General features: G+C 52.5%; 1 protein-coding gene across 2 annotated transcripts in view; it reads right to left on the bottom strand.

Moving 5' to 3' along the window:
• The window catches only part of LOC144600903 (solute carrier family 2, facilitated glucose transporter member 5-like), a 39873-nt gene that overhangs the window by 12685 nt on the left and 6100 nt on the right, over positions 1–21088 (bottom strand). The window contains exons 2-8 of one of the 2 annotated variants that reach the window (XM_078412790.1): positions 16389–16487; positions 14187–14347; positions 11573–11697; positions 10513–10658; positions 7514–7646; positions 6388–6581; positions 4277–4387 (exon numbers count right to left, since the gene is read on the bottom strand). In XM_078412790.1, the coding sequence (XP_078268916.1) occupies positions 4277–4387; positions 6388–6581; positions 7514–7646; positions 10513–10658; positions 11573–11697; positions 14187–14347; positions 16389–16487 (969 nt within the window). The remainder of the gene's footprint in view (positions 1–4276; positions 4388–6387; positions 6582–7513; positions 7647–10512; positions 10659–11572; positions 11698–14186; positions 14348–16388; positions 16488–21088) is intronic. The other variant, XM_078412791.1, reaches the window with a different exon arrangement.

Genomic DNA, 21088 nt, shown 5'->3' with positions numbered 1-21088 from the left:
GGAGAGAGGGGGAGAGAGAGGGAGAGAGAGGGAGAGAGAGGGAGAGAGAGGGAGAGAGAGGGAGAGAGAGAGAAAAAGGGAGAAAGGGAAGAAAGGAGGAGAGAGAATGGAAGGAAAGATTTTGAGCAATGAAAGGAAAAGGTGAAACCAAGGATGAAAACGAGAGGAAAAGCTGAGGGAGAAACGGAGGGAGATCATAAGAATATAAGATCATAGGTGATGGGAGCAGAATTAGGCCATTCGGCCCGTCAAGCCTACTCCGCCATTCAATCATGGCTGTTCTATCTCTCCCTCCTAACCCCATTCTTCTGCCTTCTCTCCATAACCTCTGACACCCGTGCTAATCAAGAAGTGATTCCAAGAAGGAGAGCGAGAAATGAAGGGAACAATGGACAGAGGAAAAATAGAATGCAAGGGTGGTGGGTGGTGGGAACACACAGCCAGGGGTGGCGGTGGAGGCAGATACCATAATGGCGTTTAAGAGGCTTTTAGATAGACACATGGATATACCATACAATACAATACAATACAATACAATACAATATATCTTTATTGTCATTGTACCCAGGGGTACAACGAGATTGGGAATGCGCCTCCCATACGATGCAATAATTTAGGTAATTTAGACAGCAGCAACCCAATGAAACGAACAGTTGTAACAGTTTTGGACAGGGTAAAGTTGCAAGTTGATCTATGCGTTGTGGCCATCCGGCTCAGCAGGACCGGTTCATAGCAGCTATGGCCCTGGGATGAAGCTGTTCCTGAGTCTGGAGGTGCGGGCATAGAAGGCCTTGTATCATCTGCCCGATGGAAGGAGTTCGAACAGACTGTTGCAGGGGTGTGAAGAGTCTTTGTGGATGCTGGTGGCTTTTCTGAGGCATCGTGTGTTGTAGATGCCCTCCAAGTCTGGTAGCTGTGTTCCGATGGCCCTCTGAGCTCTATGGACTACCCGCTGTAGAGCTTTCCTTTCTGCCTCCGTGCAGCTGAGGTACCACACAGGGATTCCATGCGTTAGGATGCTCTCTATGGTGCAGCGGTAGAAGGTCGTCAGCAGCTGTTGGGGTAGACCAGACTTTTTCAGTGTTCTTAAGTAGAACAGTCTTTGTTGTGCCTTCTTGACCAGCGCAGCAGTGTTATTGGACCATGTTAGGTCCTCCGAAATGTGAGTGCCCAGAAACTTGAAGCTGGACACTCTCTCCACACTGACCCCGTTGATAGAGATCGGGGCATATTCCCCGTTATGTGACCTACGGAAGTCGATGATCAGCTCCTTGGTCTTGGTGGTATTTAGGGACAGGTTGTTATCCGAGCACCAGTCCGCCAGGTTCTGCACCTCCGCTCTATAGTTTGTTTCATCCCCGTTGGTGATCAGCCCGATCACCGTTGTGTCATCTGCAAACTTGACAATGGTGTTGGTGTCGAATGCAGGAACACAGTCGTGTGTGAAGAGGGAGTAGAGCATGGGGCTCAGAACACAGCCCTGTGGTGTGCCGGTACTCAGGGTGATAGTGGAGGACAGGTGCGGGCCCATTCTCACTGCCTGCGGTCGTTCCAGCAGGAAGTCCAGGATCCAGTCACATAATGACGAGCTAAGGCCTAGCTGGTGGAGTTTGGTGATGAGCTTGGTGGGGATGACCGTGTTGAAGGCGGAGCTATAGTCTATGAATAGCATCCTCACGTACGTGCCCTGTCTCTCTAGGTGAGTCAGGACAGTGTGAAGAGCCAGAGAGATGGCGTCCTCTGTAGATCTATTTGCCCTGTATGCAAATTGATGTGGGTCCAGTGAGTCAGGGATGCTGGATTTGATGTGTGAGAGGACCAGCCTCTCAAAGCACTTCATGACTATCGGCGTTAGGGCAACCGGGCGGTAGTCGTTCAGGTTGGAGATCTTTGCTTTTTCAGCACCGGAACTATGATAGCCGACTTCAGGCACTTGGGGACCGTAGCCAGAGATAATGACAGGTTAAAGATCCTGGTGAATACCTCAGCCAGCTGTTCAGCACAGTCCTTCAGTACCCTTCCTTGAACACCATCCGGTCCTGCAGCCTTGCGTGGGTTAACCCTTTGCAGAGCGCGTTGTACCTCCTGTGTGCTCAGTTGCAAGACCTGTCCCACCGCCTCGGCTGGGGTTCTTTCACTCAAGGTGGTTTTGCCAGTTTCAAAGCGGGCAAAGAAGGTGTTAAGCTCGTTGGTCAATGCCATATCACTGTGGGGGCAGGCAGGGCTGCACTTGTAGCCAGTGATGTCCCTGACACCCTGCCACATGCTTCTGGTGTCCGTGGTGTTGAAGTGGTCTTCCACCCGTTGCCTATGGGTGTCTTTGGCCCTTTTAATACCTTTGCTTAGGTGTGATCTGGCAACACTGTATGCTGAAGTGTCACCAGATTTAAAGGCATTGTTGCGTGCCCTCAGCAGGTTCTGTACCTCCTTGTTCATCCAGGGTTTCCGGTTTGGGAACATCTTTATCACCTTGTCCTCCGATCACGGTGCAGGCAGAGGAGGCTAGTTTAACTTGGCATTGTGTTCGGCATGGACATTGTGGGCCGAAGGGCCTGCTCTGTGCTGTACGGTTCTGTAGTACACATTTGGCCTTTGGGAGTTAAAGTTCTCCCCTCATTCTCCCCAAATTCTGCCAGACCCACTGAACAATGCCAGCGCCCGCGGTCAGGGCTGCCTCCTCTCTGCCTCCGATCTCTGGTCAGCGTTGCTGGAGTGACCTCCACAATCAAAAACGCTTTCTTCCCAACAACTATCAGGGTCTTGAACACCACACGCCGGAGAATGCAATTTATCGGGATGCGTCGCAGCTTAGTTTGGGAACAGCTCCATCCGAGACCGCAAGAAATCGCAGAGAATCGTGGACGTAACCCAGACCGACACGCAAAGCAACCTCCCTTCCACTGACTCCATCTAAACCTCACGCTGCCTCGGCAAGGCCACCAGCATAATCAAGGGCCAGCCTCACCCCGGTCACTCCCTCGTCTCCCCTCTCCCATCAGGCAAGAGGTACAGAAGTGTGAAAACGCACACGTCCAGATTCACGGACAGTTTCTCCCGAGCTGTTATCAGACAACTGAACCATCCGACCAACAACAAGAGAGCAGTCCTGATCTCCCATCTATCTCATTGGAGACCCTCGGACTATCTTTAATCGGATTTTACCTGACTTTATCTTGCACTAAATGTTATTCCCCTTATCCTGTATTATCTGTACACTGTGGACGGCTCGATTGTAATCATGTGTAGTCTTTCTGCTGACTGGTTAGCATGGAACAAAAAGCTTTTCATTGTACATTGGTAAAAATGACGATAAACTAAACTAAAATTAAACCACAACACCAACCACACAATGAACTACAAACTGCCTTGCTTGCACTAAGGACTTTGCACTTTTTGCAATAATGTTGGTTTTTGGAATTTATTGACATTTTTTGTTTATTATATTATTTTTGAGGACTGTGGTTACAGATGCACAGAGTCTCTTGCCCAGAGTAGTTGAATCGAGGACCAGAGAACGTAGGTTTATGCAGGGCCGTCTTAACGCATGGGCCTGATGGGCACTTGCCCGGGGCCCCACGAGCATAGGGGCCCCATGCTGATCTGTGTATGTTAAGTGACTTGCAATAAATAAATACTACTTTAAAAATGTAGGTTCAATAAGTGCTTTTTTCGCAACATTTTCGGTCCCTAAGTGCTTCTCACAGCGATCTGTAAGTGCTTTTCGCAACAATGTAGCATCCATCGCTAAGTGCTTTTCGGTAAGTGCTTTTCGCCGGCACGACAGGGGGGGGGGGGGGCTGGTAGGGAAAGGGGGGTGGTGGAGAATAACGGTAGGGGCCCCAGTACACTGCTTTGCCCGGGGGCCCATAATGCTGTAAAAACGGCCCTGGGTTTATGGTGAAAGGGAAAAGATTTAATAGGAATCTGAGGGCTGGATCTGAGGCAAGAGGTGGTGGGGATATGGATCGAGGTGCCAAAGGAGGCAGTTGAGGCACGGACTATCCCAATGTTTAAGAAACAGTTAGACAGGTACATAGATAGGACGGGTTTGGAGGGATATTGGCCAAACGTGGGCGGGTGGGACGAGTGTAGCTGGGACATGTTGGCCGGTATGGGCAAGTTGAGCCGAAGGGCCTGTTTCCACTGTATACTCTATGACTCTGTGACCTGTTATGCTGCTGCAAATAAGAATGTCATTATTCTGTTTGTGGTAAGTATGACCAAAGGACAGTCTTGCCCCTCGCTCATCCCGCTGAGGTCTGTGGATGTAACTCACCCCGACCAACCCGGCCACGACCTCGATAGCCCCCGTGCCCACGGTGGTGTACTGGATGTACGGTTTGGGAATCCCGGAGTGCTCGAATATGATGCTGGTGTAGAACCAAATCTGAAAGGCAAGCACATCCATCAGCAGCTCAAGCTGCTCAGAAAATGGCGAGGCCTCGAGTCATACAGCGCGGAAACAGGCCCTTCGGCCCAACTCGCCCATGCCGACCCACCTAAACGGGTCCCATTTGCCCGCAGATAGACACAAAGTGCTGGAATAACTGAAATGATCAGCCATGATCATATTGAATGGCGGTGTTGGCTCGAAGGGCCGAGTGGCCTACTCCTGCACCTATTTTTCAATGTTTCTAACTCACCAGACTGCATCCCTGATGAATTTGGCGAGAGGGAAGATTCACCATGTTCTCCAGAGATGCCGCCTGACCCGCTGAGTTACTCCAGCACTTTGAATCTATCTCCAGTACTAACCAGCATCTGCAGTTCCTTGTTATGACGTTCCACCATTTGGCTGTGTTTGGCCCATATCCCTCTCAACCTTCCCATCCATGTACCTGTCCCAATGCGTTTTAAGCCTCCTCTGGCAGTTCCTTCCATATACCCAACACCCTCTGTGTAAAAACGATGCCCCTCAGGTTCCTACAACCACCCATGACCTTCTCTCTTTCCTCCCTCTCTAAACTTGTCCTTACTGTGTTCACCTCCATCAAGCTTCCCCACAACTCTCTTTCCTCTTAGGAGAACACCCCTGAGAACCCATCCAACCTCTCCCTGTAACTCAAGCCTGCAAGCCCAGGGAACATCCTTGTAAATCTCTTCTGCAGCTTTTCCAACTCCATGACATCCATCCTGTAGCTGTGCGAACAGAACTACACGCAGTGGTCCCGGTGTTTGGTGGACCACTGCTGGTGGACCGTTCAAGTAGATCCTTCCCACATCCTCTCTGGGACCTCCCACACCTTCCTGAGGTGTGGTGCTTGGAGTCATAAAGTATATACAGCATGGAAACAGGCCCTTCGGCCCAACTTGCCCGATGCTGACCAACATGCCCCATCTGCACTAGTCCCACCTGCCCGCGTTTGGCCCTATCCCTCTAAGCCTTTCCTATCCGTGTGCCCGTTTATATGTTTCTTAAATGTTGTGATAGTACCTGCGTCAACAACCTCCTCTGGCAGCTCGTTCAATATGCCACTACCATTTGTGCAAAAACGTTGCCCCTCAGGTTCCTATTAAATCTCTCCGCCCCTCACCGAAACCTGAGCCACCTGCCCCTTGATTCCCTTACTCTAGGTAAAAGACTCTGTGCATTCACCCTCATGATCTTACACACCTCTATAAAGTCACCCCTCAGCCTCGTGTGCTCCATAGAATAAAGTTTGAGCTTAACAAAATCTCTCCCTGTAGATTAGGACCTTGAGTCCAGGAAACATCCTCGTAAATCTTCTCTGCACTCTTTCCAGCTTAATGACATCCTTCTCGAAAAGTGAAATTCAAGCTAAGTGTCTTTTAAATGTTGTTATTGTACCGTCCTTAACTACAGCTTGTTCCATCAGATCAGCAGCAGCTTGTTTCATAAGATCGCCCCTCGGCCCCCTGCGCTCCATGGAACAAAGCCCAGGCCTGCCCAACCTCTCCCTGTAGATTTTCTTTATAGATTTAGAGATACAGAGCGGAAACAGGCCCTTCGGCCCACCGAGTCCGTGCCGCCCAGCGATCCCCGCACATTAACACTATCCTACACACACTAGGGACAATTTTTATATTTACCCACTCGATTAACCTACATACCTGCACGTGTTTGGAGTGAGGGAGGAAACCGAAGATCTCGGAGAAAACCCACGCAGGTCACGGGGAGAACGTACAAACTCCGTACAGACGGCGCCCGCAGTCAGGATCGAACCTGAGTCTCCGGCGCTGCATTCGCTGTAAGGCAGCAACTCTACCGCTGCGCCACCGCATACAACACTCGTGCTTTGGCCAAACCTGCCCCTCCTACAGATGGACCTGCCTCACCTCCAAGCCTGCCCCCTTTCCCCAGACCCTAGAGAAGCTCCCTCAAGCCTGGGCCTCCGTTCCTGTGCCACGGGACCTCGTGCCACTCACCGCGTCGATCCCGGACAGCTGCATGCCCACGTTGATCACCATGATGGATACCAGCTGCCAGCGCACGGAGCGGTCAGCCATCAGCTGCCACACGCTGACCATCTTAAGGGAGGACAGGGAGCGCTGCTCTTCCTGCATCTCCTCGATTTCCGCCTGCATGTCCAAGTAGTCTTTCTGCCGGTACCACCTCAGGGCTGGAAAGAACACGTAGAGTCACAGAGCAGTACAGCACGGAAACAGGCCCTTCGCTCACCTTGTCCATACTAACCAAGTTGCCAGACTGGGCTAGTCCCATTTGCCTGTATTATAGAGTCATAGACTCATGGAGCACCGACACAGGCCCTTCTGCCCAACTTGCCCACGCCGACCAACATGCCCCACCTACACTAGACCCACCTGCCTGCTTTCGGACCATATCCCCCGAAACCTATCCTATCCATGTAATTGTCCAAATGTTACTTAAATATAGTGATAGTAATTAGGCTCATCTTAAGATGGTCAAAAACCTTCCCTTCTAGTTTAGTTTAGTCCCAAGATACAGCATAGATACAGGGACACCGAGTCCATAGCAACAATCAATCACCCGTTCACAGAGGGCCTCTCATGATCGCCCTCTGCCCTTCACCCCTCACCCTCCACCCCTGACTCTCCGCCCCGGTCCCTCCGCCCCACGCCCTCCAGTTCTCGCCCTTCAGCCCTCAGCCTCCGCCCCTCGCCCTCCTCGCCCTCCGCCCCTCGCCCCTCGCCCTCTGCCCCTCGCCCTTCACCCCTCATCACCCTTTGTGTTCCACCTCTCGGCCTCCACCCCTCGGCCTTCACCCCTCTCCCTCCGCCCCGGGCCCTCCGCCCCGTGCCCTCTGTCCCGCACCCTCCGCCCCTCGCCCTCCAGTCCTCGCCCTCTGCCCCTCACCCTCGCCCTCCGCCCCTCGCCCTCTGCCCCTCGCCCTTCACCCCTCATCAACCCTTGCGTTCCACCCCTCAGCCTCCACCCCTCAGCCTCCACCCCTCACCCTCTGCCCCGCTCCCTCTGACATGCGCCCTCCGCCCCACACCCTGCAGCCCTTACCCTCCGCCCCTCGCCCTCCGACCCCGGCCCTGCCTCAACCCTCCCGTCCCCATCTCCCACCTCGGACGGTGGCGGCGTGGTCATTCTTCTGGATCATCAGGTAACGCGGGCTCTCCGGGAACCAGGGCAGGAAGCAGAGCTCCACCAGGGCTGGCAGTGCCACCAGCGACAGCAGCAGCGGCCAGTACTGCTCCTGCAGGCAGACACGGGCACACGTTACACAGCTTTACACAGGGCGGAGAGATAGAGAGAGGGGAGAGAGAGGGAGGGGAGAGAGAGAGGGAGGGGGAGAGGGAGGGAGGGGAGAGAGAAAGAGGGTGGGAGAAAGAGGGGGGGAGAGAGAGGGAGGGGAGAGAGAGGGAGGGGGAGAGGGAGGGAGGGGAGAGAGAAAGAGGGTGGGAGAAAGGGGGGAGAGAGGGAGGGAGAGGAAAGAGGGTGGGGAGTGAGAGAGGGAGGGGAGAGAGAGACAGCGAGGGGAGACAGCGAGGGAGGGGAGAGAGAGGGGGGGAGAGAGAGGGGGGGAGAGAGAGGGGGAGAGGGAGGGAGGGGAGAGAGAAAGAGGGTGGGGAGTGAGAGAGGGAGGGGAGAGAGAGACAGTGAGGGGAGAGAGAAAGGGAGGGGAGACAGAGGGAGGGGAGGGGAGAGAGAGGGGAGAGAGAGAGGGAGGGAGAGAGGGAGGGAGAGAGAGAGGGAGAGAGAGAGGGAGGGGAGAGAGAGAGGGAGGGGAGAGAGAGATGAGAGTTCAGTCAGAGAGTTGTGAATCTGTGGAATTCTCTGCCTCAGAAGGCAGTGGAGGCCAATTCTCTGAATGCATTCAAGAGAGAGCTGGATAGAGCTCTTAAGGATAGCGGAGTCAGGGGGTATGGGGAGAAGGCAGGAACGGGGTACTGATTGAGAATGATCAGCCATGATCACATTGAATGGCGGTGCTGGCTCGAAGGGCCGAATGGCCTACTCCTGCACCTATTGTCTATTGTCTATTATCTATGGGGAGAGAGAGAGGGAGGGGAGAGAAAGACAGCGAGGGGAGAGAGAGGGGGGAGAGAGACAGTGAGGGGAGAGAGAAAGGGAGGGGAGACAGAGGGAGGGGAGAGGAGAGAGAGGGGAGAGAGAGAGGGAGAGAGAGAGGGAGGGAGAGAGAGGGTGGGGAGAGAGAGAGGGAGGGGAGAGAGAGAGGGGGGGAGAGAGAGGGGGGAGAGGGAGGGGGAGAGAGAGACAGCGAGGGGAGGGAGAAAGGGAGGGGAGACAGAGAGAGGGGAGGGGAGGGGAGAGAGAGAAGGAGGGGAGAGTGAGAGAGAGGAACGGGACAGGGGGAGAGAGGGGGAGAGAGAGAGAGGGGTAGCGAGAGAGAGACGGAGGGGAGAGAGGGGGGGGATGGACAGGAGAGTAGTGGGTGTGTGGGGAGTGTGGAGGGGGAGAGGAGCAAAGAGACAGAAACACAGAGAGAATAAAACAAAACTTTACTAAGTAATACAAGCACCAGAACGAGAGGAGTGGGTGAGGGAGCTCCCCCTGTGATGTTGGAAGGGGGGAGTTGCAGGTTGAGACCCTGGGGCAGAGGTGATACATGTCCTAGGCAGGTCGGCGTGTGGGCTGGAGGGGAACCAGCAGGTGGTGGTGTTGCCCTGCATCAGCCGCTTGTGGTTGGAGTGCTAGGGCAGGGGGAGGTGGTGTCAGAGTAGACCGGGCCAGGAACCAGGGAACAATCGTGGACAGTGCAGCCTGCAGTTACGGGTGTGGAGGGAGGGAGGGAGGCAGGGAGGGAGGGAGGGAGGGAGGGAGGGAGGGAGGGAGGGAGGATGGAGGGAGTGCGTGAAGATGGAGGGAGGGAGGGAGGGAGGGAGGGAGGGAGGGAGGGAGGGAGGGAGGGAGGGAGGGAGGGAGGGAGGGAGGGAGGGAGGGAGGGAGGGAGGGAGGGAGGGAGGGAGGGAGGGAGTGAGGGAGGGATGGAGGGAGGGAGTAAGTGAGGAAGTGAGCGAGGGAGGGAGGGACTGAGAGAGTGAGTGAGGATGGAGGGATGGAGGGAGGGAGTGAGGGAGTGAGAGAGGGAGGGTGAGTGAGGAAGTGAGTGAGTGAGTGTGGGAGTGAGTGAGGATGGAGGGAGGGAGGGAGAGAGTGAGGGTGCGAGGTTGTGAATGAGGGAGGGAGAGAGGGAGTGAGGGAGGGATGGAGGGAGGGAGGGTGTGGGGAGGGAGGGAGGGAGGGAGGGAGGGCGGGAGGGAGGGAGGGATGGTGTGGACAGGTGCATGCGATGGGATGCCGATCGAGGGGCTGTTTCGTTCCGGATGGCGTTGAGCTTCACCAATACTCATTGAGGTATGACAGAGTGTCCCATCATACTCCTGACCTGAGCTCATAGACAGTGGTGAGACCTTGGGTGTTGGAATGGCCCCAGACCTGCTCTGTACACCCCCTTCAACCAAAGAATGATCGTGGCTCTGGACTTCCCAAAGTCCGACCCGCATCTGTTCTTCTGCAGATGTTCGGGAACACTAGAATTTGAAGACCTTTGGTCAACTTGCTATAGGAAGGATGTCTTTAAGATGGAAAGGGTGCCGAGAAGATTTACGAGGATGTTGCCCGGACTCGAGGGTCTGAGCTATAGGGAGAGGTTGGGCAGAATAGGACTTTATGTCTTGGAGCGCAGGAGGATGAGGAGTGATCTTATAGAGATGTATAAGATCATAAGGGGAATACATAGGGTGAATGGGCAGCCTTTTTACTCAGCATAGTAGAATCAAGAACCATGAGATATAGGTTTAAGGTGAGAAGGGAAAGATTTCAGAGGACCCTGAGGGGCAACATTTGCACACAGTGTTGTGGGTGTATGGAACGAGCTTCCAGAGGGGGTAGTGGAAGCAGGTACTATAATAACATTTAAACGACATTTGGACAGGTACACAGATCGGAAAGGTTGAGAGGGATAAGGGCCAAACGCGGGCAGGTGGGACGAGGGTAGATGGGGCATCTTGGACGGCATGGAGGAGATGGGCCGAAGGGCCTGCTTCCATGCTGGATGACTCCATGACTCAATCCCCGTGGCCAGTGGAGTTGCTCACCTGTCCCAAGACCTCCTTGAGACCCAGCACCTGTGCAGCAAACACTCCCAGGCAGATGAAGATGGTGGGGATCAGGCCCAGGAACCCCCGCAGGTTTTTGGGGGCAATTTCGCCCAGGTACATGGGGACAACGCTGAGCGAGATACCTGGAGACAGAGAGATGCCGTTAGCTGGCAGCGGGCCTGGTGTCACATCCACCCTACGACCCTTCGCCCTGCCATCTCCATCTTTCCTCTATCCACCTCTAACTCTCCCCTGGGACCAGCCAAACCACGGGTTATCTCTTCCCTCCGTTACCCTTCCCCGACCACCCAACCTGGAACAGATAGGGTAGACAGTCAGAACTTTTTTCCTCAGGGTGGAAATATCAAATACTGGAGTGCATAGCTATAAGGTGGGAGAGGCAACGTTTAAAGGAGATGTGCGGGACAAGTTTTTTACATATGGGGTGGTGGGTGCCTGGAACCCGCTGGCAGGGGTAGTGGTGGAGGCAGATACGATAGTGGTGTTTAAGAGGCTTTTGGATAGGCACATGGATATGCAGGGAATGGAGGGATATGGATCACATGCAGGCAGATATGAGTTGGTCTTGGCAAATACATTGTACATCAATGCTGTTAAAGGTCTTGCCATTAATTGTGTACTTTCCCCTTACATTTCCTCATCTCGCCATTCCTCTGGACATCCTTCCTTCCTTCCTTCCTACTTCCCCTTGTTATCAGGCTTCTGAACGATTCTTCCATAAGTGAGGAAACTGTCCGATTCACCTCTACCTCATTGTGGATATTGGACCTTGTCTGTATATCTGATGCGCTACAATGCTGAGAACTATATTCTGCACTCTGTATCATCCCACTTGTTCTACCTATTGTACTTGGCTTGATGTGTAGTATTATCTGGTATAATTGGATAGCATGCAAAACAACGTTTTCACTGTACCTCGGTACACGTGACAACAATAAACCTAAACCAAAAGCTCTCCTTCCTTGCCTCACTCCCTTGTCCTGATGAAGAGATGGTCTCCCCCCCCCCCCTAGCGATCAGTGAACTCCCCGTTTACCTGAGTGGATGCCGGTCATGAACCGGCCCAGTATCACCATCTCTGGGGAGCGGAGCATCCTGCTGAGACCCATCAGTAGCCCGGCCAGGAACACCAGGAGGGTGCTGTACACCAGCGTGCTCTTCCTGACAATGAGAGGGAGACATGGTCAATGGGAGGCACTGGATCACACACGCTATGGGGGAGGACACAGTGTCTCAATGGCCCGAACCCAACTCGCAATGACCAAACCCAACTCCTAATGACCAAACCCATCTCCCAATGACCAAACCTAACTCCCAATGACCAAACCCATCTCCCAAACCCATCTCCCAATGACCAAACCCAACTCCCAATGACCAAACCCAACTCCCAATGACCAAACCCAACTCCCAATGACGAAACTCAACTCCCAATGACCAAACCCAACCCCCAATGACCAAACCTATCTCCCAAACCCATCTCCCAATGACCAAACCCATCTCCCAATGTCCAAACCCATCTCCCAAACCCATCTCCCAATGACCAAACCCAACTCCCAATGACCAAACCCATCTCCCAATGACCAAAGCCATCTCCCAACAACCAAACCCATCTTCCAATTACCAAACCCATCTCCCAATGACCAAACCCATATCCCAATGACCAAACCCAACTCCCAAACCCATCTTCCAATGTCCAAACCCATCTCGCAATGACCAAACCCAACTCCCAAACCCATCTCCCAATGATCAAACCCATCTCCCAATGACCAAAACCATCTCCCAATGACCAAACCCAACTCCCAATGCCCAAACCCATCTCCCAATGACCAAACCCATCTCCCAAACCCATCTCCCAATGACCAAACCCAACTCCCAATGACCAAACCCATCTCCCAATGACCAAAGCCATCTCCCAACAACCAAACCCATCTTCCAAACCCATCTCCCAATGACCAAACCCATCTCCCAATGACCAAACCCATCTCCCAATGACCAAACCCATCTCCCAATGTCCAAACCCATCTCCCAAACCCATCTCCCAATGACCAAACCCAACTCCCAATGACCAAACCCATCTCCCAATGACCAAAGCCATCTCCCAACAACCAAACCCATCTTCCAATTACCAAACCCATCTTCCAATGACCAAACCCATATCCCAATGACCAAACCCAACTCCCAAACCCGTCTTCCAATGTCCAAACCCATCTCGCAATGTCCAAACCCAACTCCCAAACCCATCTCCCAATGACCAAATCCATCTCCCAATGACCAAAACCATCTCCCAATGACCAAACCCAACTCCCAATGCCCAAACACAACTCCCAATGTCCAAACCCAACTTTGAATGAGGAAGAACGAGAAGGAACTCCCTGCGCCCACCTTAACATCACCCATGGCTCTGATCTGATGGTTCTCCTATCTTTGACTGAGCTCTGAGGATTAGCCAGAGTCCCCAAATCTGAAAAAAGGGAGGGAGGGAGGAAGGGAAGGCGTGAAAGAGGAGGAGGAAGAGGGGAAGGTGAGATAGGAGAGAGTGAGAAATGGGAGAACGATAGAAAGGGAACGATGCTGGAGTAACTCAGTGGGTCAGGCAGCATTCCTGGAGAACATGGTTAGGTGATGAAATGTGTTGGAAGAAGGGTCTTGACCTGAAACGTCACCCATTCCTTCTCTCCAGAGATGCTGCCTATCCCCCTGAGTTACTCCAGTATTTTGTGTCTATCTTATGGATAGGTAATGTTTTGAGTCGGGACCCTTCTTCAGACATATCCCCCCCCCCCTCCCCTGTGTCCCACCAAGATACACACTCATTTCTCCCACAATAACCATTCCAGGTGAGACAGAGTGCACCTCCTCTAACTTCGTCTACTGCATTCACTGATCCCCACCTTTCCTCTCTCAGCTTAACCTGATGTCCTCTGGTTATTGATTTCTCCACTCTGGGTAAAAAACTATCTATTCTCAATCTATTCTGGGTAAAAAACTATCTATCTCACCCCATCTATTCCCCTCACGATTTTATGCACCTCTATAAGGTCACCCCTCTTTATAACGTCTATAAGGCCTCCTGTACTCCAAGGTACAGGTCCTAGCCTGCCCAACCTCTCCCTATAACTCAGACCCTTGAGTTCTGGCAACATCCTCGTAAATCTTTCCATTCTTTCCAGTTTTATGACATCCTTCGCCAAAACTAAAGCTAAAACTACATGTTGTTTAAATGTTGTTATAGTACCTGCCTCAACTACCTCCTCTGGAAGCTCGTTCCCTATATCCACCACCCTCTGTGTGGAAATGTTGCCCCTCAAGATCCTATTAAATCTTTCCCCCACTCACCTTAAACCTGTGCCCTTGGTTCATCTTTCCCCTGCCCTTGGTAAAAGACTCTTGTGCATTCACCCTATCTATTCCACTCATGATTCCATACACCTCTATAAGAATGCCCCTCAGCTTCCTGCGCCCCAAGGACTAAAGATCTACCCTGCCCAACCTCTCCCTGTAGCTCAGGCCCTCGAGTCTTGGCAACATCCTCGTAAATCTTCTCTGCAGTCTTTCCATTTCTTTCCATCTGTCATGGAGTGTTTGCTGCAGGGAGTCTGTGGAAAGGTTCTGACTGTCACGGGTGAGGCTGCGGTGAGCCGGATACTTACTGACCAAACTTGGAGATCAGCAGCCCCACCAGCAGGGCCCCGAACAAGCCCCCTATGGCGAAGATGGAGACGGTGACAGAGTACATTAACACCAGGCCGTGGGTCGATATGGAGTGATTGTACCGTTCCTGGATGGTATTGTTGTAGAAATCTTTAATGTACTGTGAACACACAACATGCGACAGAAGCACTCAAGAGTAAAGACATAGGGACATGGATAGGACAGGTTTAGAGGGATATGGGCCAAATGCAGGCAGGTGGGACTGGTGTAGATGGGACATGTTGGTCAAGTTGGGCTGAAGGGGCTGTTTCTAAGCTGTATGACTCTATAAACCCAGCCAGAGTCGTAGAGTTGTACAGCACTGTAAATAGGCCCTTCAGCCCAACTTCACCATGCTGACCAAGCTGGCATACTGGGCCAGTCCCATTTGCCTACATTTGGCCCTGATCTCTCTAAAGCCTGACACAAAGTGCTGGAGTAACTCAGCGGGTCAAGCGACACCTCTGGAGGACTTGGAGAGGTCACGTTTCGAGTTGGGACCCTTCTTCAGAATCTTTAGACTTTAGAAATACAGAAAGAAACAAGCCCTTCGACCCAATGAGTCTGTGACAATCAGTGATCACCCCGTGCACTAGCACTATCCTACACACAAGGGACAATTTTTAATTTTTACTGAAGCCAATTAACCGACAAACCCGCACGTCTTTGGTGGGTGGGAGGAACCCACACGATCACAGGGAGAACGTGCAAACTCCATGCCGACAGCACATGTAGTCAGGATTGAATCTAGATCTCTGGCGTTGTAAGGCAGCAACTCTACCACTGTGCCCCAGTCCTTCTTCAGACTTCTTCTTCAGTCTTGAGATGCTGCCTGACCCGTTGAGTTACTCCCGCACTTTGTGGGTTATTTTGTAAACCAGCTATTTTTCCTATTCATACCTCCCATAATTTTAGAGGGTATGGGCTAAATGCAGGCAACTGGGACTGGTCCAATATGCCAACTTGGTCGCCATGAATAAGATGGGCCGAAGGGCCTATTTCCGTGCTGTATGGATATCTGGCTCTAAAAATCTCTGACTCTTTGGCCTCTGCAGTTGTAGGGGTGACACAGTTAGAGAGACAGCACAACTGGAGAGAGAGCACAGCTGATGAGAGGGCACAGCTGGATAGAGGGCACAGCTGGAAAGAGGGCACAGTTGGTGGGATGGCACAGCTGGAGAAAAGGCACAGATGGAGAGAGGGCACAGCTGGAGAGAAGGCACAACTGGAAACAAAGCACAGCTGGAGAGAGGGCACAGCTGGATAGAGGGCACAGCTGGAAAGAGTGCACAGTTGGTGGGATGGCACAGCTGGAGAGCGGGCATAACTGGTCAGAAGGCACAGCTGGAGAGAAGGCACAGTTGGAGAGGAGACACAGTTGGAGAGAAGGCACAGCTGGAGAAAAGGCACAGATGGAGAGAGGGCATAACTGGAGAGAGGGCACAGCTGGGGAGAAGGCACAGCAGGAGAGAAGGCACAGCTGGAAACAAAGCACAGCTGGAGAGAGGGCGCAGCTGGATAGAGGGCACAGCTGGAAAGAGCACAGCTGGAGAGAGGGCAGCACAGCTGCAGATACAGCGCAGTTGGGGAGATAGCACAGCTGGAGAGAGGGCAGCACAGCTGGAGGGGCGGCACAGCTGGAGAGGGCACAGCTGGAAAGACAGCACAGATGGAGGGGCAGCACAGCTGGAGAGGGCACAGCTAGAGAGGGCACAGCTGGAGGGACAACACAGCTGGAGAGGGTAGAGCTGGAGAGGGAAGAGCTGGAGAGGGCAGAGCTGGAGGGACAGCACAGTTGGAGAGCGCAGAGCTGGGGAGGGCACAGCTGGAGGGACAGCACAGCTGGAGAGGGCAGAGCTGGGGAGGGCACAGCTGGAGGGACAGCAGAGCTGGAGGGACAGCACAGCTGGAGAGGACACATCTGGAGAGGCCACAGCTGGAGAGGGCAGAGCTGGAGGGACAGCACAGCTGGAGAGGGCACATCTGGAGAGGACACAGCTGGAAAGGGCACAGCTGGAGGGATAGCACAGCTGGAGAGGGCACAGCTGGAGGGATGGGACAGCTGGAGGGACAGCACAGCTGGAGAGGGCAGAGCTGGAGAGGGCAGAGCTGGAGGGACAGCACAGCTGGAGGGAGTGGGCCAGGACGGAGTGGCCTCTTACCTGTGTCGGGGAGTTGACGACTGCCAGGTTGTATCCGTAGGGCATGGAGGAGCCGAAGCAGGCGAGGACGGCCGCCAGGAGCAGGGGCCAAGTCAGTTGCTGGGGGCAGAGCACAGGGGAAGGTCACTGCAGCACTGCCACACTGGAACCTACCGGAAGGTCGCGTCGGCGTGGCCGAGACGCCCCAGGTCCAGGGACGGTCTGGCAGAGACCCCACCCGCACCGCGACTGAAACAAGTGAGGCATTGACCCCCAGAGGGGCAGGGAGAGGGGACGGGGGGCGGGGTACAGGGGGGAAGAGGTCACCGTGCTGTGAGAGAGGTCACCGTGCTGTGGGGGAGGAGTTGCCGCGGTGGGGGGGGAGGGGTTGCCGCGGTGTGGAGTCGGCGTGGGATGGGCGGGTTCACGGTGGGGGTGAGGGGTCGCCGTGGGATGGGTGGGTTCACGGTGGGGGTGAGGGGTCACCCCGATGTGGGAGGGTCACACACAGGGAGCATAGACCTTTACTGCACTGAAACAGGCCCTTGGGCCCACAATGTCTGTGCCAAACATGATGCCATTAAACTAATCTCCACTGCTTGCACATGATCCATATCCCTCCATATCCATGTGCCTATCCAAAAGCCTCTTAAAGCCACTATCTTATCTGCCTCCACCACCAACTCCAGCAGTGCATTCCAGGCACCCTCTGTGTAAGACACTTGCTCTGCACATCTCCTTTAAACTTTGCCTCTCTCGCCGTAAAACTGTACACTCTAGTGTTTGGTATTTCCACCCTGAGGAAAAAGGTTCTGACTGCCTACCCTAACTTTGCCTCTCATAATTTTATATACTTCTATCTGGGCTCCCCAGAGAAAATAATGCGTCTGTCCAACCTCTCCTTGTAGTCAATTCCCTCTAATCCAGGTACCATTCTGGTAAACCTCCTCTGCAAAAATAGACACAAAATGCTGGAGTAACTCAACAGGTCAGGCATAATCCCTGGAGAACATGGATAGGTGCCGTTTTGGGTTGGGACCCTTCTTCAGACTTCTTCACCACCTATCCGTGATTTCCCGAGATGCTACCTGACCTGCTGAGTTACTCCAGCACTTTGTGTCTTTTTTTTATAAACCGACATCTGCAGTTCCTTTTTTCTACACGCTAAACCTCCTCTGCATTCTTACCCTAGTATTTGATTTTTCCCTCTTGATACTCTCTCCCCTACATATGCCTCTCATAATGTTATATACTTCTATCAGGTCTCCCTGCATCCTCCAGCATTCAACGATCCAAGTCTGTTCAACCTCTCCCTGTAACTAATGCCCTCTAATGCAGGCATCATTCCGGTGAACCTCCTCTGCACTCTTTCCAAAGCCTCCTTCCTGTAATGGGACCACCAGAACTGCGCACAATATTCTAAATGTGAACTGACCTAAGGCCTACAAAGCTGCATCATGACTTCCTGACTCTTGTACTCAATGGCCCGGCCAATGAAGGCAAGCATTTACCATTCTATCCACTTGTGTTGTTACTTTCAGGGAGTTATTGACTTTCTGGAATCTAAGATCCACTTCCAGTAAATCCAAGGAGGTAGTTGAGGCAGGTACTATCACCATGTTTAAAAGACATTTGGACAGATACATGGATAGGAAAGATTTAGAGTGATATATGGGCCAAACGCAGGCAGGTGGGAATAGTGTAGATGGGGCACGTTGGTCGGCGTGGGCAAGTTGGATCGAAGGACCTTTATCCGTGTTGTGTGACTCTAGGACTGAAAATGACTTTGGTCACTGAGCACGGTGGTGTCAGAGAGATAAGATTCAGATCAGCGATGAACTGATAGAATGGGTGGAGGGGCCGTGCGGTCTGCTGTTGCAGCAATGCGGGCGGAGGGTGGCGATGGGCAGCTACAGGCGGCCGTCTCCATTCACGCGGCCTCACGGGTTTGCAGGGCTAGAGATCGTGACAAGGAAATTCAATTATCCCATTTGCAGTTTGCACGAGTATTTCCTCCGAATGCTTCACAGACACAGCAGCAGTGTTTACACTGGTTCCAGGAGCTGATCGCCGCTAAACCTCACCGCAGAAATCACACCAAGCATTAGCCTCCGACCGCAGAACCACTCCACAAGGGAGGGTGGGGGGAGAGGGGACATGGGGAGGCAGGAGGTAGACTCGGCCAGTGAGCAAGGAGAGCTGAGGGCGGGGAGGGGGGGAGGGGGGGAGAGTGTGTGTGAGAAAGAGAGTGTGTGTGACAGAGAGAGAGAGAGAGAGAGAGAGAGAGAGAGAGAGGGTGGGTCAGCCCAAAGTTGCAACTAAACTCTTTGAAGTATTAATCATTGAGAGAGGGGGAGCGTGTGAGAGAGGGAGAATGTGAGAGTGAGAGAAATGATAGAGGGAGAGTGTGTGTGAGAGAGAGTGTGAGAGAGAGAGAGTGTGTGAGAGAGAGAGAGAGAGAGAGAGAGAGAGAGAGAGAGAGAGAGAGAGAGAGAGAGAGAGAGAGAGAGAGGAACACCGGAGGCTGAAGGGTGACCTGATAAAATTATATAAAACTAGACCAAGTGGACCCATTGGGCCCAAACCTCTCTTGTATTGATGCAGCACCCTCTCCTCCCCCTTCTCCTCTCCTCCCCCCTCCCCCTCCCTACTCCCTCCAATTTAAACTTTAAAATGTGAATAAATGTTAATTTAAACTTTAAAATGTGAATAACTTAAAAAATATAACCGATTTCAATGAAACTACTTCCATTAGCACCAAAGGGATGACGGTGAGTAAGGTGGGCCTAAGATGGTCGCACTATCGTGCGCCATTTTGGCTGTTGTTCAGGAACAAACAAATGAACAAGAGTTTTAGTATAGAGATGATTAGAGGCGTAGATAGGGTAGAAAGTCAGAACTTTTTTTCCAGGATGGAAATGTCAAAGACGAAGGCAAAGTTTAAAGGGGATGTACGGGGCAGGTTCTTTCACACAGCGGGTGGTGGGGGCCTGGAATGTGCTGTCAGGGGTGGTGGTGGAGGCAGATAAGATAGTGCCTTTAAGCACAAGAGACTTTTAGCTGGGTACATGGATATGCAGGGAATGGTGGGATACGGATCACTTGCAGAGGAGATTAGTTTAACCCGACATCGTGTTCGACATGGACATTATGGGCCGAAGAGCCTGTTTATGATTTTGTTCCAAACATGGGATGATTCTGCCTGCAGTGCGAAAATAGATGCATCCCCATTGAAGGGTGCAAGCTGCTCGATGGCACGAATGGGCTCTCCCTGCCCCATCAAAACTTGTACACCCTCCGCCAGGCTAGGAGATGAGGGGGGACCGGGGCCGAGGCACAAGACAGCCAACATTCCTCATGCCTCGGGACGGATGGTGGAAGTTGGAGGTGGGAGATAAGATGCCAGCTGTGTGTCTCCATCTCCCCCCCCCCCCCCACTGCAGATGTTTAACGCACTGAGTAATGCTTGCCAGATTCACCACTCAATCCAATTTTCTGAATCTTGCGATTACAGAAGTCCCTCTCAGCCTGAGGTCGCGACTAAACTCTTTGAAGTATTAATCAGAGTTTCAGCAATTCCATATCTCCTCTCCGATAGGATTCTAGGGTGTAAGGCATCTGCTCCTGACTCCCCGTAGTCATTTAGTCTTCGCCGTTTCTTGTGTGACAGATGCTATATTGACCTACACATATGTTATCGAATTCCACAACCTGACTTGATGTGATAAATTCACTTGCCACATCTGCCACTCCCCAAATCCTCTCATTCCTACATAATTCTCATTCGGAATGGACCAATTGAGTCCTTGACAATCTGCAAATTGGGCTGGTTGCAAGAGCTACTGATGTGCACTACTATCACAAGGAAAACTATTTATAACATTCTTTGGAGGGGGAGCACAGAACGGGAAGGACGTGTCGACGTCTCTCGGAGATGTTATTGGGGGGAAACGTGCCCAGACGTGGCATCGACAGGGCAGCACTGTGGCACAGGAGGCAAAATGTAATAAGAAGTAACTGCAGCTGCTGGTTTATACCAAAGGCACAAAGTGCTGGAATGACTCAGTGGGTCAGGCAGCATCTCTGGAGGACATGGACAGGTGACGATTTGGTTTGGGACCCTTATTCAGTCTTATTGTTGGGTGCCCCGATCCGATATGTCACCTGTCCATGTTCTTCAGAGAGGCTACCTGACCCACTGAGTTACTCTAGCACTTTGTGTCTATCTTTAGAAGTGAGGAGGAATTTCTTCACTCCGAGGGTGGTGAATCTTCGGGAGTGTTAATTAAGAACGATAAGCCTAAGGATAAATCAGAAACCAGAGTAACGAAAAAGGAAAAATAACTAGACGTACTTAAATTGTTTAGAATAGAAGGAGAAAGGCTGAGGAAAGCATAGCAGGAAAAGAATACCACCCCAAACAAGGGTGAAAGACCCCCAAAACAGCATGAAAGTCAGGAGCTTCAGGAGAAAAAAATCAACTCTGTACCCCAGCCTATGGGACCCTGGGTATCCCCCTCCCTATTCCAGCCAGGACGGAACAAAGCAGTGCCCTTTGGTAAAAGGGAATAGTGGAGATAGAGGGAGAAGTCACAACTTGGAACGATGAGCAAGACATAAAGGAATATAGACAGAGAAGGGGGCAGCGGGAAAAGGAAAGGATGAAGCAAGAAGCACGGGAACTAGAAGCAGACATCAAAAGGCTGCAGGACCTCAGGGAC

Source organism: Rhinoraja longicauda, chromosome 16 (assembly GCF_053455715.1).
Source record: "Rhinoraja longicauda isolate Sanriku21f chromosome 16, sRhiLon1.1, whole genome shotgun sequence".
Lineage (NCBI taxonomy): Eukaryota > Metazoa > Chordata > Chondrichthyes > Rajiformes > Arhynchobatidae > Rhinoraja > Rhinoraja longicauda.
This window is presented reverse-complemented; position numbering and strand designations above follow the sequence as displayed.